At 44.3% G+C, this 12,830-nt stretch overlaps 1 protein-coding gene across 2 annotated transcripts in view; it reads right to left on the bottom strand.

Moving 5' to 3' along the window:
* Positions 1-420: 420 nt before the first annotated feature.
* The window catches only part of ZNRF2 (zinc and ring finger 2), a 50,881-nt gene continuing 38,471 nt past the window's right edge, over positions 421-12,830 (bottom strand). The window contains exons 3-5 of one of the 2 annotated variants that reach the window (XM_054161062.1): positions 7,154-7,259; positions 6,367-6,444; positions 421-4,422 (exon numbers count right to left, since the gene is read on the bottom strand). In XM_054161062.1, coding sequence (XP_054017037.1) covers positions 6,387-6,444; positions 7,154-7,259 — 164 coding nt within the window. In that variant the 3' untranslated portion in view covers positions 421-4,422; positions 6,367-6,386. Of the gene's footprint in view, positions 4,423-6,366; positions 6,445-7,153; positions 7,260-12,830 lie in introns of those variants that run through there. The other variant, XR_008462229.1, reaches the window with a different exon arrangement.

Here is a 12,830-nt window from a genome sequence, read left to right as displayed (position 1 = left end):
CTCAGGACAACTGAAGTCAACTTGCAATCATACTGCTCAATGAAAAAAAGAAACAAACCCAACACACAGACATGGTTTACGTCAGACGCTGCAAATTACATTCCCATTTCTGCTCCAGGTAATGAAGGAAGACATCACATCCATTACCACTCTGTGTACTGGTGGCATTAGGGGAGCTAGCACACAGTTCCCTCTAGCTCGTGGGCAGCTCTGTGGAAGGATGATGTAAGAAAAGGGAACGTGGACGCTCCGCTCCTTACCAGTGAGGTACTTGCTGGAGGATAGGGAGAGCCAGAATGCGATTCGCCATCCAGTGATGAGGTTTATGCTGGATCTCTGCTCCTTCAGTGTGATGCTGCAGCTTTGAACTTCAATTAGTCTATCATAACATCCCCCTCTACAGCTAAGCCATCTCATCTCCCTGCTTCCTTGGAAGTTATCATGCTTTGGCAATATCTGCTAGGAGAGAATTCCTGATTACTTCAGCTTCACATACACAGGAATAACACAGAACCACAATTTGACATCTCTTTTCTGTTATCATTTCACACCTTGAGAGCCTGTGACCAGTCAGGCTGAGAAGGGTTTACTATTAAATACAACAAATTAGCAATGAAAGAGAGAGATTTTAGGGAAAACAAGAGGAACAGGATTCAGCAACAGATTATGTTCTTGCAACATCAGGTTACTTACACTTGAAACACTGCCAGAACCAAGCAAACCCTACTTATCGCTGCAAAATCTTTGCCAAAGCACGCCCAAGGGCAAAAGTCTCTCAAACAAACGTACAGAGATTAAAAGCTGTCAGAAAGATCAGCTAGCAGGCTTGCTGCCTTCTACTTCTTGTACACTGCCAACCTACTAGATCAAAGACAGACCCAAGTGCAGTCTTTTCCAGATGTGGGCTATTCCTGCAATGGTTTACCTGAGCAAGCCTTCAGCAGCTCGTAATGCTCCACAGCCAGGTCATTTTGGAATTTCTCTCAGCAGCAGCTCTGGCGCTTCATTGGAAAATGACTTCACAAAACACAAGGTGGCTGCTTGAGAAGTCAGCCACACTGTGTGGTAAGATAACCAAATGCAACTTGAGACATCCTGAGGGCAAGGACTGGGCTTTCCCTAGCCCCGCTCCACAGGCCAAAACACCTCCGACCTGCTTTTAGAAGTAGGTTAATTTAAATGAAGAAACATCCTAAATTTTACATTCAGGAAATGAACCCTGGAGATAGTTCTGTTGTGAATTTCTCATGCAGAGCGCTCTGAAGGACAAGAAGTAACACAAGCTAATGACTGCTGCAGGAAAAAAATAACACAACACATTTGGCTGGGTTGTAGCAAATCCGTAACACGTCCTGCTCTTCCGGCTACAACCTCTCATGTTGCTTTGCTCATACCAGTGGCCCTTCTGGCAAGCAGCATGTTTATGGCAGACCTGAGTATGGGAATGATTCCACACCCTTACATACTTAGGGAAGGACAGGAAATACTCTGAAACAGCACAGAATTGGCAATCTCAATGTATTTACAGAAAGAAGCACATCACACTGGAATTCAAGTTATTGCTTCTCATGTGGTGGTCCTCAGCTGAGACTGGTTTGGTGTTTGCTTTCCCCTTCTGAAGCACAATGATTCAGGAGCACTGTGAGGATGTTTGCAAAATGAAGGTGTTGCCTGCAACTAGAGCTGCTGCATGGTCACTGCCAACTGACCAGCACAGCTGGTGACAGAAAGCTAACTAAGGGGAATCTCCACAGACATCTTCAAACCTCGGAACCTCTCTCATGCTTCCAGGGTCATTCTAGGTTTGGTCTATATTACAAGTTTTAATACAAGAAAAACCTCCTGTAGGCTTTCAGGATAGATTTATGGACACCAAGAATGCCAAATGGGGATATCTAAGGCTGACCTGCTATCAGCTCCTCAAATAACCCAGGCTCTTGCTGCTCTGTTGTGCTGATAGAAGCAGCAACAGCCTCTTGCCTGCATCACCACACATGGCTGCTTGTGGTGTGCTTCTCAAACACTGCTCCTAAATGTGGGGCAGCAGAAGTAACTGCTGGGTCTTTAAACCAGCTTCTTGCATCTGAACACAGAAAATGAAGGGTTATGAAAAAAACCACAAAACCCCAAAAACCCAAACCAGTAAAGGAACTAGAAATATGAACTACAGAGCTTAAGGTGTAAACAGATTTCTGTTTAGAATATTTACCTACTGAATCCCCAAGCCAAAGGCTATCTATGACCTCAGAGCACAGGACACCAAAACACTTACCTACGCCCTTTACATTGCTACAGGTGAGTTTCTGTAGGCATCAAGCCAACAGGAAACATGAAATGGATGCAAATGCTTTCCTTTCAGAAGACAGCATGAATTTCAAACACTGGAAAAGTGGCCCTGCAGGCAACACCACTATTAGAGTATTCCAGGGTGCTGTAATTCCTCACCCCCCTCCCTTCTCCCCAGGACAATGCAAGGCAACACAAACATTGTTGGCTAAAAAAGGGAATCTGTACAGGGAACAACTGTACATTGGATGTGACTACACAAGTGTGACAAAATGAATCTGCTCCCACTGAAAAAGAGAATACAACAGGGCCCCACAGTTACAGGCTCAGCTGAAACTAGTGATGCAAGCCCAAAAAATATAGAAACTGCAGGGGTGATGATGACAATCAGCTAGTTTGGACTCCTTCAGATTTGCAGTATGCCAAAGGCATTTTACAGAGCAACATTCAGGAGAAAGTGTGACCCTGGCAAGAAATGCTCTGTCTGCAAGCAAGACAGGAGAGTTTAACAGCACGCACTGCACTTGGTCTCCAGATAGCAGCAGTTGCTCTTGTTCTTTGCCCTTTTTGATATGAATCACAGTTGCAAGAGAGAAATAAGTGTTTGGGAAAAAAAAAGAAAAGCAGAATTCTGTGTGTAGAAGAAAAATGTTCCAAGCGTTGTACAATTTCTTTTAATTATTAAGACCCACTAAAAATGCTGTCCCTGACAAAGAACAGTCAGAAATTCTTCCCTGTGCTGGCAAATTCAGGTGACTCAATCTATTCAGATTTCTACTCTGATTAATTCTTGATATAAAAACTATGCTTCTGTGCCCTGATATGTGTTCCAGTTTATTATCTTTTTTATTCTCACACCCCCCCCCTTTTTCCCTGCTTTCTTTTTTAACTCTGATACTTTATGGGAACTTCTCCACAGTTCTACTGCACCCTGCAGAGCCCTGGTTAGACCAATATCTAAACCAGGAAAATAATTAATAAATTAAACAAAATGAAACCAAAACAAAGCCACAAAGCACGCTGTCAGGTGCTGTGAAGAGGCCAAGGATGCAAAGAACTATGGATCTTGCCATTAAAAAAACCCAAACCCCTAAAACATTCAAATAAGGAAATAAAAACTCTGTGTTTGAAAAACCTAAACACAAATCCCACCTCGATGTTATTTCACCCATGCCTATAAAAACCTCTCACTGTGCCCATGTTTGCAGTTCAGGAGGCAGCCTGGACATGAGAGTAGTACAAACGAAATAATAATTACCTGAAACATCTTTAAAAAAATACCCGTTAAACAAATTACCTTAACTGGCAGCACTTAAAACTGGTCATTATTTGTCTTTTTCTTTTCCTATTTAAAAAAAAAGTTGCATAGCTGTTAAGATTTTGCTTTGCTGCATTATTTTGTTGTTGTTGTTGTTACTCACAAGCAGTAAAAGAGAAGTTTGAGTTAATTAAACAGCAATACGATGTGCAGATTTCAACCTCTAGCGTGATGGACATAAATCAGTTACCTGCCTTGGTTTCACTCTTTGGACTGCATTGTGACAAAGGTTTAGTTAGAAAGTTTGGAAATCTCATATTCCTATGCAGAGAAGTTTTTTTTGTTCTTGAAAAAAGAGAACAACAGAAACCAGAGTGTGAAATCGGCAAATTAAGGTCACACTGTTAGATTATATTTAGTTTGCCATTTACTCTTCTTCAGCCAACAAGAAGGTGAACACATTCCCACTCCAAAGCGGGGCCATCCTCCTGCCAGGGGCTCAGCCAGCACGGATCTCGTGTCTCCACTCCCACCTGAGGCAGCAGCAAACATGTCCAATAACCTGCTTCACCACAGAACCACAAGTGAGGCTGAAACGAGGAACTTTGGCCTTCGGTACAAAAGAGTGTCAGGAATGTCTGTGGGGAGTTGATTGTTACCCAGCGTGCAGCATTTTCCAAAGCCCTGTGTGTCCTTTGCATGAGTGTTTGGTGGACCAAGCTCTGCTGGCAAGGAACTGCTGTCTGCAGTGTTCTTCCTGTCTCACTGTCCATCTTTGCCTTTTTTTCAGCCACAAAGAACTGCAGATCTCAAGCCAGGCACGCTGTGCTCAGCAAGGGAACCTCGCATCTCCTGTGTTGTCTGATCAGTGGAAGCAGCTATTGAAAAAGCAGAAGACAAAGTGCCATCACTTCAGCTATTTCAGTCCATAACACACACAGCAGGAGCACAACCACTGTGCTTTCCTTCCCTCTTCCCTAAGCCCCCAGTTAGCACCAGCTCTGCTGGGAAGAGAAGCAAATGGAATTTGACATGAGGTTAGACAACCATGAGCTTGTACAGAGACAAATGTGTTCAGAAACAGCATGTGGGCTATCTTCCACAGCTCACTTCTTGGGGGCAACACAGGGTGATTCATTTTGGTTAACACTACCTTGGGGTGAAAACAATTCCTCCTTCCTTCAGGTTGTCTCTGCTACCCCTGCAACAAGCACAGCACTGCACTGGGAGCTGCAATTTAGACTCCTGAAGCAAAGTGAAACAAATTAACAAAAATATGCCCACGATGAAGTCTTTAGATGAAGATGATTTTTTTTTTTCACTTTTCATCAGAACAACAAAACCAAAGCCTCAGCTACCAGCCAGAGCTTCATATCTCTCCATTTCTCTAAGATTTCTGGTGACTGTTGGAGTGTTGCAAAATGCTTAGGGGCAGTACTTTAATGTAAGATGAAGTTTTTGAGGCAGTCCACTAAAAAATAAAACAATCCTTTAAACCTTGGACACTGATTGCAGCTGTGCAATCGTGAACACAAACTGTGAGCTGGAGAAATGTGAGCTCCTGTGAGATGGGATGCATAGAATGTTAACAATCAAGTAATTGCAGGTTTGCAGATGGTACCAAACTGAGTGGTGAGGTTGGTAAGTCTCAAGGATGGGATGGGTGCCATTCATAAGGACCTGGACAGGCTGGAGAGGAAGGCTGAGGAGAATCTCATGAGGTTCAATAAGGCAAAGTGCAAGGCCCTGCACCTAGGTTGGGGCAATCCTAGATATCAATGCAGGCTAGGGGTGATGAGATTGAGAGCAGCCCTGAAGAAAGGGACTTAAGGTTGCTGGTGGAGGAGAAGCTGGACATGAGCCAGCAATGAGCACTTGCAGCCCAGGCCAATGGCAGCCTTGCTTGAGATGGAGAGAGTGGATTCTGCCCCTCTGCTCTTCTAAGACCTCATCTGCAGTGCTGTGTCCAGCTGTGGGGCCCTCAGCACAGGAAAGACATGGACCTGATGGAGAAGGTCCAGAGGAGGCCACAAAAAATGATCAGCAGCTGGAGCACCTCTGCTATGAGGACAGGCTGAGGGAGCTGGGGTTGTTCAGCCTGGAGAAGAGAAGGCTCCAGGCAGACCTAACAGCAGCCTGCCAGTACCTGAAGGGGGCTACAAGAAGGCTGCAGAGGGACTGTTTGCAAAGGCCTGCAGGGACAGGATGAGGGGCAATGGTTTGAAATGAGAGCAGAGCAGATTTAGATTGGATGTGAGGAACAAGTTCTGCACCATGAGGGTGCTGGAACACTGCAACAGGTTACCCAGGGAGATATCTGAGGCCCCATCCCTGAAGATATTCAGGATCAGGCTGGAGAAGGCTTGGAGGATGTCCTGCTGACTGCAGGGGGTTGGAGATGACCTCTAGAGGTCCCTTCCAGCCCAACCCATTCTATGATCCTTTATATTTAAAACATTCTGGAATGCTTTAACATGGAAGTGGTTTTGAAAATATCTAATTCCAAGTTTTTCATGTGATTCCGGAAGCCTTCTGTCAGAAATAAATGCTCACGGAACAGCCCTAAATTACAAAATTGTGGTTTCTTCATTAAATGTTAATGCTGAAACCTTACTGGCACTGACTTGCCACTTCCCAGAATACGTCATTTCAGACCATGCCATGTAAAGGATGCAGAAACCTTTTATATATGGCAACACACATGAATACTTACTGAGCAACCCTGCAGTTCTGAGTTCGTGACAAATTCACAAATGAGTTCTTTCAGATAATTCAGATTTTCTTTTATTGTTGAAATGGACATGTCTAAAAAGGTGTATTACCTAAAATCATGAATCTGGTCTTAATCAGATGGATGCTCAGGACAAGATCTATTTACTTCAAACCATTCATCTATGCAGCTGTTGGATGGAAGACAAAGAAGAAAAAGAATTGCCATGAGTATCTCAGCAACACTGAGCAGTAAGATACCAATATAAATTAATCATCATTTCAATGACTAGTAGGCTTTGACATCATGCAAAGGAGTGTATGTACATACAAACATCACCAGGAAATTTCAATAACACCCAAACCACACTAATAGTTGGATATGAAACCGATCTCTTTGTTGATAAACTACATTTCCCAGTTGTGAAGCATTTGATGAGTTACTGTTTTTATACACTGCTTACTTCACTTGCTTGTATCATCTTTACTCATGTTTTACTTCATGTAGTAACAGACACTCATGAAAACAAACAGGCAGTGGGTTTAAAAAGTGTTTCCCCCCCCAGCTCCCACCCATGTCTGCCAGCATTTGACAGAAGTTCATTAAACAGACCCCAAGCTCCCCAGCCAGGATGTCTACTCCTCCCTTATTTTTCCTGCAAGCATAAAGATGACCATGGAAGGGAAAAAGTACTTCCAATACATTGGTGGAGATGCAGAAAGATGCCATTTAAAAAACATCTTTAGGGTTCCTGCTGTTATTTCTTTGCTGGTTGGGGTGGGGTTTCTGTTAGTGGGAAAAGCAGCTAAGTTTTAGTGCTCATATTAAGCGCCCCTTAAGAGGGGTTACCTATTAATGCAACCTGCTGGATGACTCCCCACACCCTGAGGAATACTTGCCCTTTATGATATATGCAGAGACAAGGCAGCCGTGCTATTGTATCTCCTTGCTGCAGCTCCTCCAGGCATATTGCACACTCCCCAGCATCTTTACTCAGAACATCCTCTGAAGAAAGAGCACAAAATCCACTGGTTAAAAAGAAGGCTGCCACCAGCACAATGTTCTGTATTTAAGGACAGCTACACAAGGTATTTCTTGTCCTGCAGAAAGCCCTGTCAAGGTGGGGATCAACCACAGATTCCTGATGGAAGGCTTCTCAGCAGCTCAAATTAAAATATGGTTATGACTCAGTTTCTTGCCTGAAGAACACAGCCATAACTCCAAGAACTCAAGTCTCGTATGGGAGCGTGGCTGTAATAACAGCCAGTATTCCTTTGGAGTTTATTGTCTCCCACAGCACAGAGGCTGCTCTTACCTGACCTTGGAAGGCTGCACTCTGAACCACACAGCCACAGCAGACACACTGTGCTGACCACTCCAAGAGCTGGGTTCCTCGTGCAAGTGGGACATAACACCTCCAGGACTCTGAAAATGGGTGCTGGTTAAGTTCTTCCTAGCTCTACCTTCTTCCACTTGTTTGGTTTTCACTAGGAAGGTGAAGTTCAAGCCTGAAGATGTTTTGGGCTTTTTTGACAGGATACTAGAGGTTATTAACTAGGCAGGCAGGACACTGGAGGTAATTAATCTTCTAAACACTTCGTCTGTCATTTGCTTTTTTTCTGCTCTCCTACTCATCTGTCCCCTGTCCCGGCTTCCTTTTACCAGCATTGTCTGTGCTTGTATTTCACACCTCCAACCTCCTCTGCTCACTATGTCAGTACATTCTACCACATCACAGCCACTTTTTCCTCAATGTAAAGCATGCAACTGTTACCAATGTGAGTAATCCATCAGGAAAATATCAGTGCTGTAGAGCTCTAATGATCCTAAATTCCTGCAGATAGTGAAGATTTTCCAGCACTACCAAGTCCCATAACAAAGGAGGAGAAGAAAAGTTACTTGGAATTTGCAAGAGTTGGCTTTTACACAGACAGTTCTGGGAAGAATATTATTTTTAATGAAAACCTCCTCTCTTGGACAGTTCTCTGAGCCAGAAGATAGGATGCAGAATTCAGTTTGAGCACAAAGTGAAACAGGACATTTCCTGAGGCTGTCTATAGGCAGGTCAAGGGGGAATGGTTTGAAGTTGAGGCAGAGCAGGGTTAGACTGCAGCTTAGGAAGAAGTTCTTCAGTAGGAGGGTGGTGAGATTCTGGAATAGGCTGCCCAGGGAGGCTGTGGATGCCTTCTCTCTGGGGGTGTTCAAGGCCAGGTTGGATAAGGCTTTGAGCAGCTGAGTCTAGTTGAGAGGTGTCCCTACCTATGGTGGGGGTTGGAGGAGATGCTCTGAGATCCCTTCCAACCTGAGCCACTCTATGATTCTGTGATAACTCTGTGTAAGGCTACACTGGTCAGAAGCAGTTACATCCCGGTTAGACATGATCTCATGGGGCACAAATAATTTCCAATAAGGGACCAGGTAGCCACCAAGTTGGCAACCTCTGCCAGGCTACAAAGGTGCACACTTGGCCAAGTGAAGCCTGTGTGTTCATACTGCCACAGCTTCATGGGAAAAGCTTCTCCCTCTTAACCTAAAGGAGTCTAATGGAACTGCTTATGCAGAGCATGGTTGCCAACCACCAGCCCTATGCTGTTCTCTCCAGTGGCTCCAATATTCAGTGCTGTGGCACTCCACACACAGAAAATTACAAGCAGAAAATAAAAAGCTACTATGGCAGCAAAAAGTGAAATGAGGCCTGCTTTGTTCCCCTTTGAATGACAGCAAGCTGTCCTGCAGGCACTTGGGTTTCTCAAACAGGGATTACTTCAGTCTCTGCTGTATTCACTGCTTATACTAAGAACACTGTGAAGAATATCTAACAGGAGGTGAACTGTTACATAGAAAAATATTCACCATAAAATCATAAGCAATATATATCCACCACAATGAAAAAAATGAAACCCAAAAAGCACTTAACCCATGGGAACATTATTGGTAAGAAATTGCTCCTCTTGTTCTAACAGAAGCTTCTGAGAACATTAAAGGTATCCAAAAGACAAAGCATTTTGAAGCAATGAAAAGAGATCTTCAGAGCTCTTATCTGTCCTTATAAAATCCTGACACTAAGAATTTGCCCAGGAGAGGGTGCTAAGGATAAACACTTCTTCAAGGGGTTTGGGTTGGTTTTCTGCCTTTTTTTTTTTCCTTAATAAAAAGGCACTATAATATCTGACACCAGGAGGCAAACACTCTTCAGACAGTATTGCCCTGCTGCTGAGGCTCAGCACAATAGTTTGCCCAAAGCCCTGTGAGCAGATCTACCCACACTTAGGTTGCAGGGAGAAGCACCATTAATAATGCAAAGATGTATCACACACATGAAGCATACTTAACAGAAGTCTTTTCTTTTTTCCCATGGAGTCACTTTAACAGATCAGCAGCTGGCACCCAAACCAAAATGACGCTAAGATGCCTCCAGTGAATCTAACCCCAACATCCCTTACTTAGCAGCCTCAAGAGTGAAGATTTGATGACTAAACATAAAAAGCTGTCAAAAACCAAAGGTCCAATTTGTAAGAGAAAAGGTTCCTATGAGCTGCTTTCACATCATACTCTAGTGTACATGTCTGGCTTATCACACACTCAGAGCCAGTGCTAGGATCTGAGCTCCTGCTGAGCAAGGTTCTGCACCTTTGGGCTAACACTAGGACAAGATGCCCATTTAAACGTTGGTATCTCCCACCAGCCCTGGCACAAGTCTCCTGAGTGTTCTTTCCTCCAGTGTTCCCATGCCCTCCCCAAGTGCCATTCAGTTCCCTCCGGCCAGCACCAGCCCTGGTGCACAAGCAGCTTGCTGCCCTCCCTGCCATCACCCCCAGCCTTCCCTGCAGAGCAAGTGGCCGGGCACCCATTGGGCTGTGCCTGGTGGTGTCAGGGGAGCTGCTGGGAACGGGGGTGACGGCTCAGTGGACAGGGCCTCATAAAGGTGGTAGAGCTCTGCCACCCCTGCAGGAGAGATTTTGTCAACAGGTTTCAAAGCTCTTCTGCTTCTGAAGTAATGAGTTGGCATCGCCCACTTACTTGTGCTAACCTTACAGCTCTTAGCAGGCTCTCAGGCAAGAGCAGAGTGCAAATACTGCAGGAATTACTGCAAAGTACCCAACTGCTAAAAATGCCCAGGTGAAGCTTGACACTGCATGTTCACAAGACTCCCAACCCATGTAATTATGCTCATAATTGCTAACACCTGTAGAGCAATGACATCAAAACCAAATCCTTTGTGGACTTAGGACACTTTGGGTCCAGCTTCCTTCTGACCATGGTTGGTGAGTCAAATAATCCATCTGAGATCAAGGAAAGGGAGTGAAACAACCTGTCAGGCAAATCTGGTCATGCTGTGTTCTGTTCTTGTTTCATACAGCACTCTCCAGTACCCACCGCTGGCTTAGCACCAGACAAAGCCAGTTTAAGGCAGAATAGACTAGACTAGACTAGACCAGACAAGACCTTTGCGGTGATCAAGTCCATCCTATCACCCAGCACCCCTAAAACATAGCACCAAGCACCCCATCCAGTCTCTTCCTTAACACCTCCAGTGATGGTGACTCCACCACCCCCCTGGGCAGCCCATTCCAATGGCCAATCACTCTTTCTGTGAAGAGCTTCTTCCTAACATCCACCAGCCTTTAAATGTGTCTGATATGGAATAATTTTACACTGAACCACTGCAGCCTGGACAAGCCTTTTGTTCCCAGATTTTCCTGCAGCAGAATGATTCAGCAGCTACCTATTACTGTTTTTCTATTCTTCTCTTATCTTTCAAAAAAATACCCCAAAACCCCAAAATGTTGGAGATTTCATCGATGCTATCACAACATTCACATGAATGCATTACCTAAAGGGAAGGGGAGATGATGATTCTGTGCTTCTCTGATTCACACCCAGGAACTAAACTTGCACTGCCTTCAGCAACATGCCCTCTTAAGAGGTCCTTCTGAAGCAGCAGTGGATTCCTGACCAGAAACATTTCTTATTGCTCTAATACAAGCAATCTCCTTTAGATAAGGCACCAGAGGGAAGGGGATTTTTAACATCTGGTGTTTTCACTTGAACCACAGCTAAGTGGCTTTAAGGATTCACAATACCAGAACGCTGAGCACATGGAAATTCAGAATTCATCTCTGCTATCTGACTTCAATCCCAACTCGCTTTTATACTGTTGGAAAAACTAAACACCCACATGCTAACCATACATTGCAGCTTTCTGTGCACTTCTGACAGGCACAACAACCCTGAACACCACTGCACAGCTTGCATGGCAATACCTAGAATTGAAGCAATCTTCAAACACCTTTCCCACCACCATGGAACAAAAGCATAACCTCTCTAAAGCAAAGCAACCAGCTACAACAAATGTGACACTCTAATGCTGACAAAGCGTTTGATGAACCTGGGGAGGATGTTGGCTGGCATCTCACTCCTCACTTCCTGCAACACAGCAGCCCTATCAGTTTCCTATCCAGAATCCAGTGTAATCCCCTTCCCTCTCACCCTGTTCAGTGTTGGTCCAAGACTGAGGTACCTATATGCAAACATCCCCATCATGAAAGACTTCCTGCACAAACAATGCCTACAGTCTTTGGGGCTCCCTCTTCTTAAACCACACAGTAAAGGGAAGAGAGCGCACAGAGCATAGTGAAAGCCACCCAGGAGAGACATTTGCAGAGCAAGGGCTGAGGGGCATTGCTGGTATCACAGCACCAGCTAGTGAGAGGTACCTGCAGAAATGTTGTTTCTCAGCAATCCCAATGTTTGAAAAGCTGGATTTAGCTTTATGTGGGAGATTCTCAGCATTTAGAAGCTAATTCTGAGAAACAGTTAGATGCTTCCTCTTTAGACAGATAAGGATCAGGTATGTGGTAGAGAAAAAAAAAATACTCCTCTTTATTTCTTTAAGATATATATAAAAACTAAAATAGTAGCAACAGAGACATAGTTTAGGTAGCAGGATGAATACAAAAGCCTGTACAGTCCTAACTGTATGGATACAATCCACAGCTGCTCCTATGCCACCCTGATCAGCCTTCACTTCTAGGAGAAAGCACTGGGGTTAAAAACTTACTCATACAAGATAAAATCTATCAACCCAGTTAGACCTGAAACTTCTTGTGCTCCTCTCCTGAGATTCATAACCAGGGTGACTGCAAGTTCCCACAGTGACTTAAGATCTGCTCTCCATGCAGAGACAATAATCTGATTGACTCTGAAACTTCTGCTTAAGCTGCAGTCTTCCAAGCTTGTGTTCAATCACCCTGCTTGCAGTATGAGATGCCCTTGAGATGGTTTCATTTCAAGACAGCCATACAACTTTCAGCTGTTGCACTGACTTCTGAAGCTAACTTCCATTCACCACAGCTGTAAGTACCACATCCTTAAACTGTCCAATTTTACTCTACCTATGGGCCAAAGAGCTGCACCTGTTCACAAACCAACCACAAATAAACATCTTATCCTATGGAACATGATGTAAAGAGACTTTGTGCCAGCCTTACCCACCCTGCACCACTCCAAGTGAACTGATGTGTACTTTTGGTTCACGTGACTCAAGGGGTAATTTGTTCTCCAACAGCATTCCTT

This window comes from Dryobates pubescens, chromosome 4 (assembly GCF_014839835.1).
Source record: "Dryobates pubescens isolate bDryPub1 chromosome 4, bDryPub1.pri, whole genome shotgun sequence".
NCBI classification, from domain to species: Eukaryota; Metazoa; Chordata; class Aves; order Piciformes; family Picidae; genus Dryobates; species Dryobates pubescens.
The sequence above is the reverse complement of the archived record's forward strand: the minus strand, read 5'-3'. Positions and strand labels throughout refer to the sequence as shown.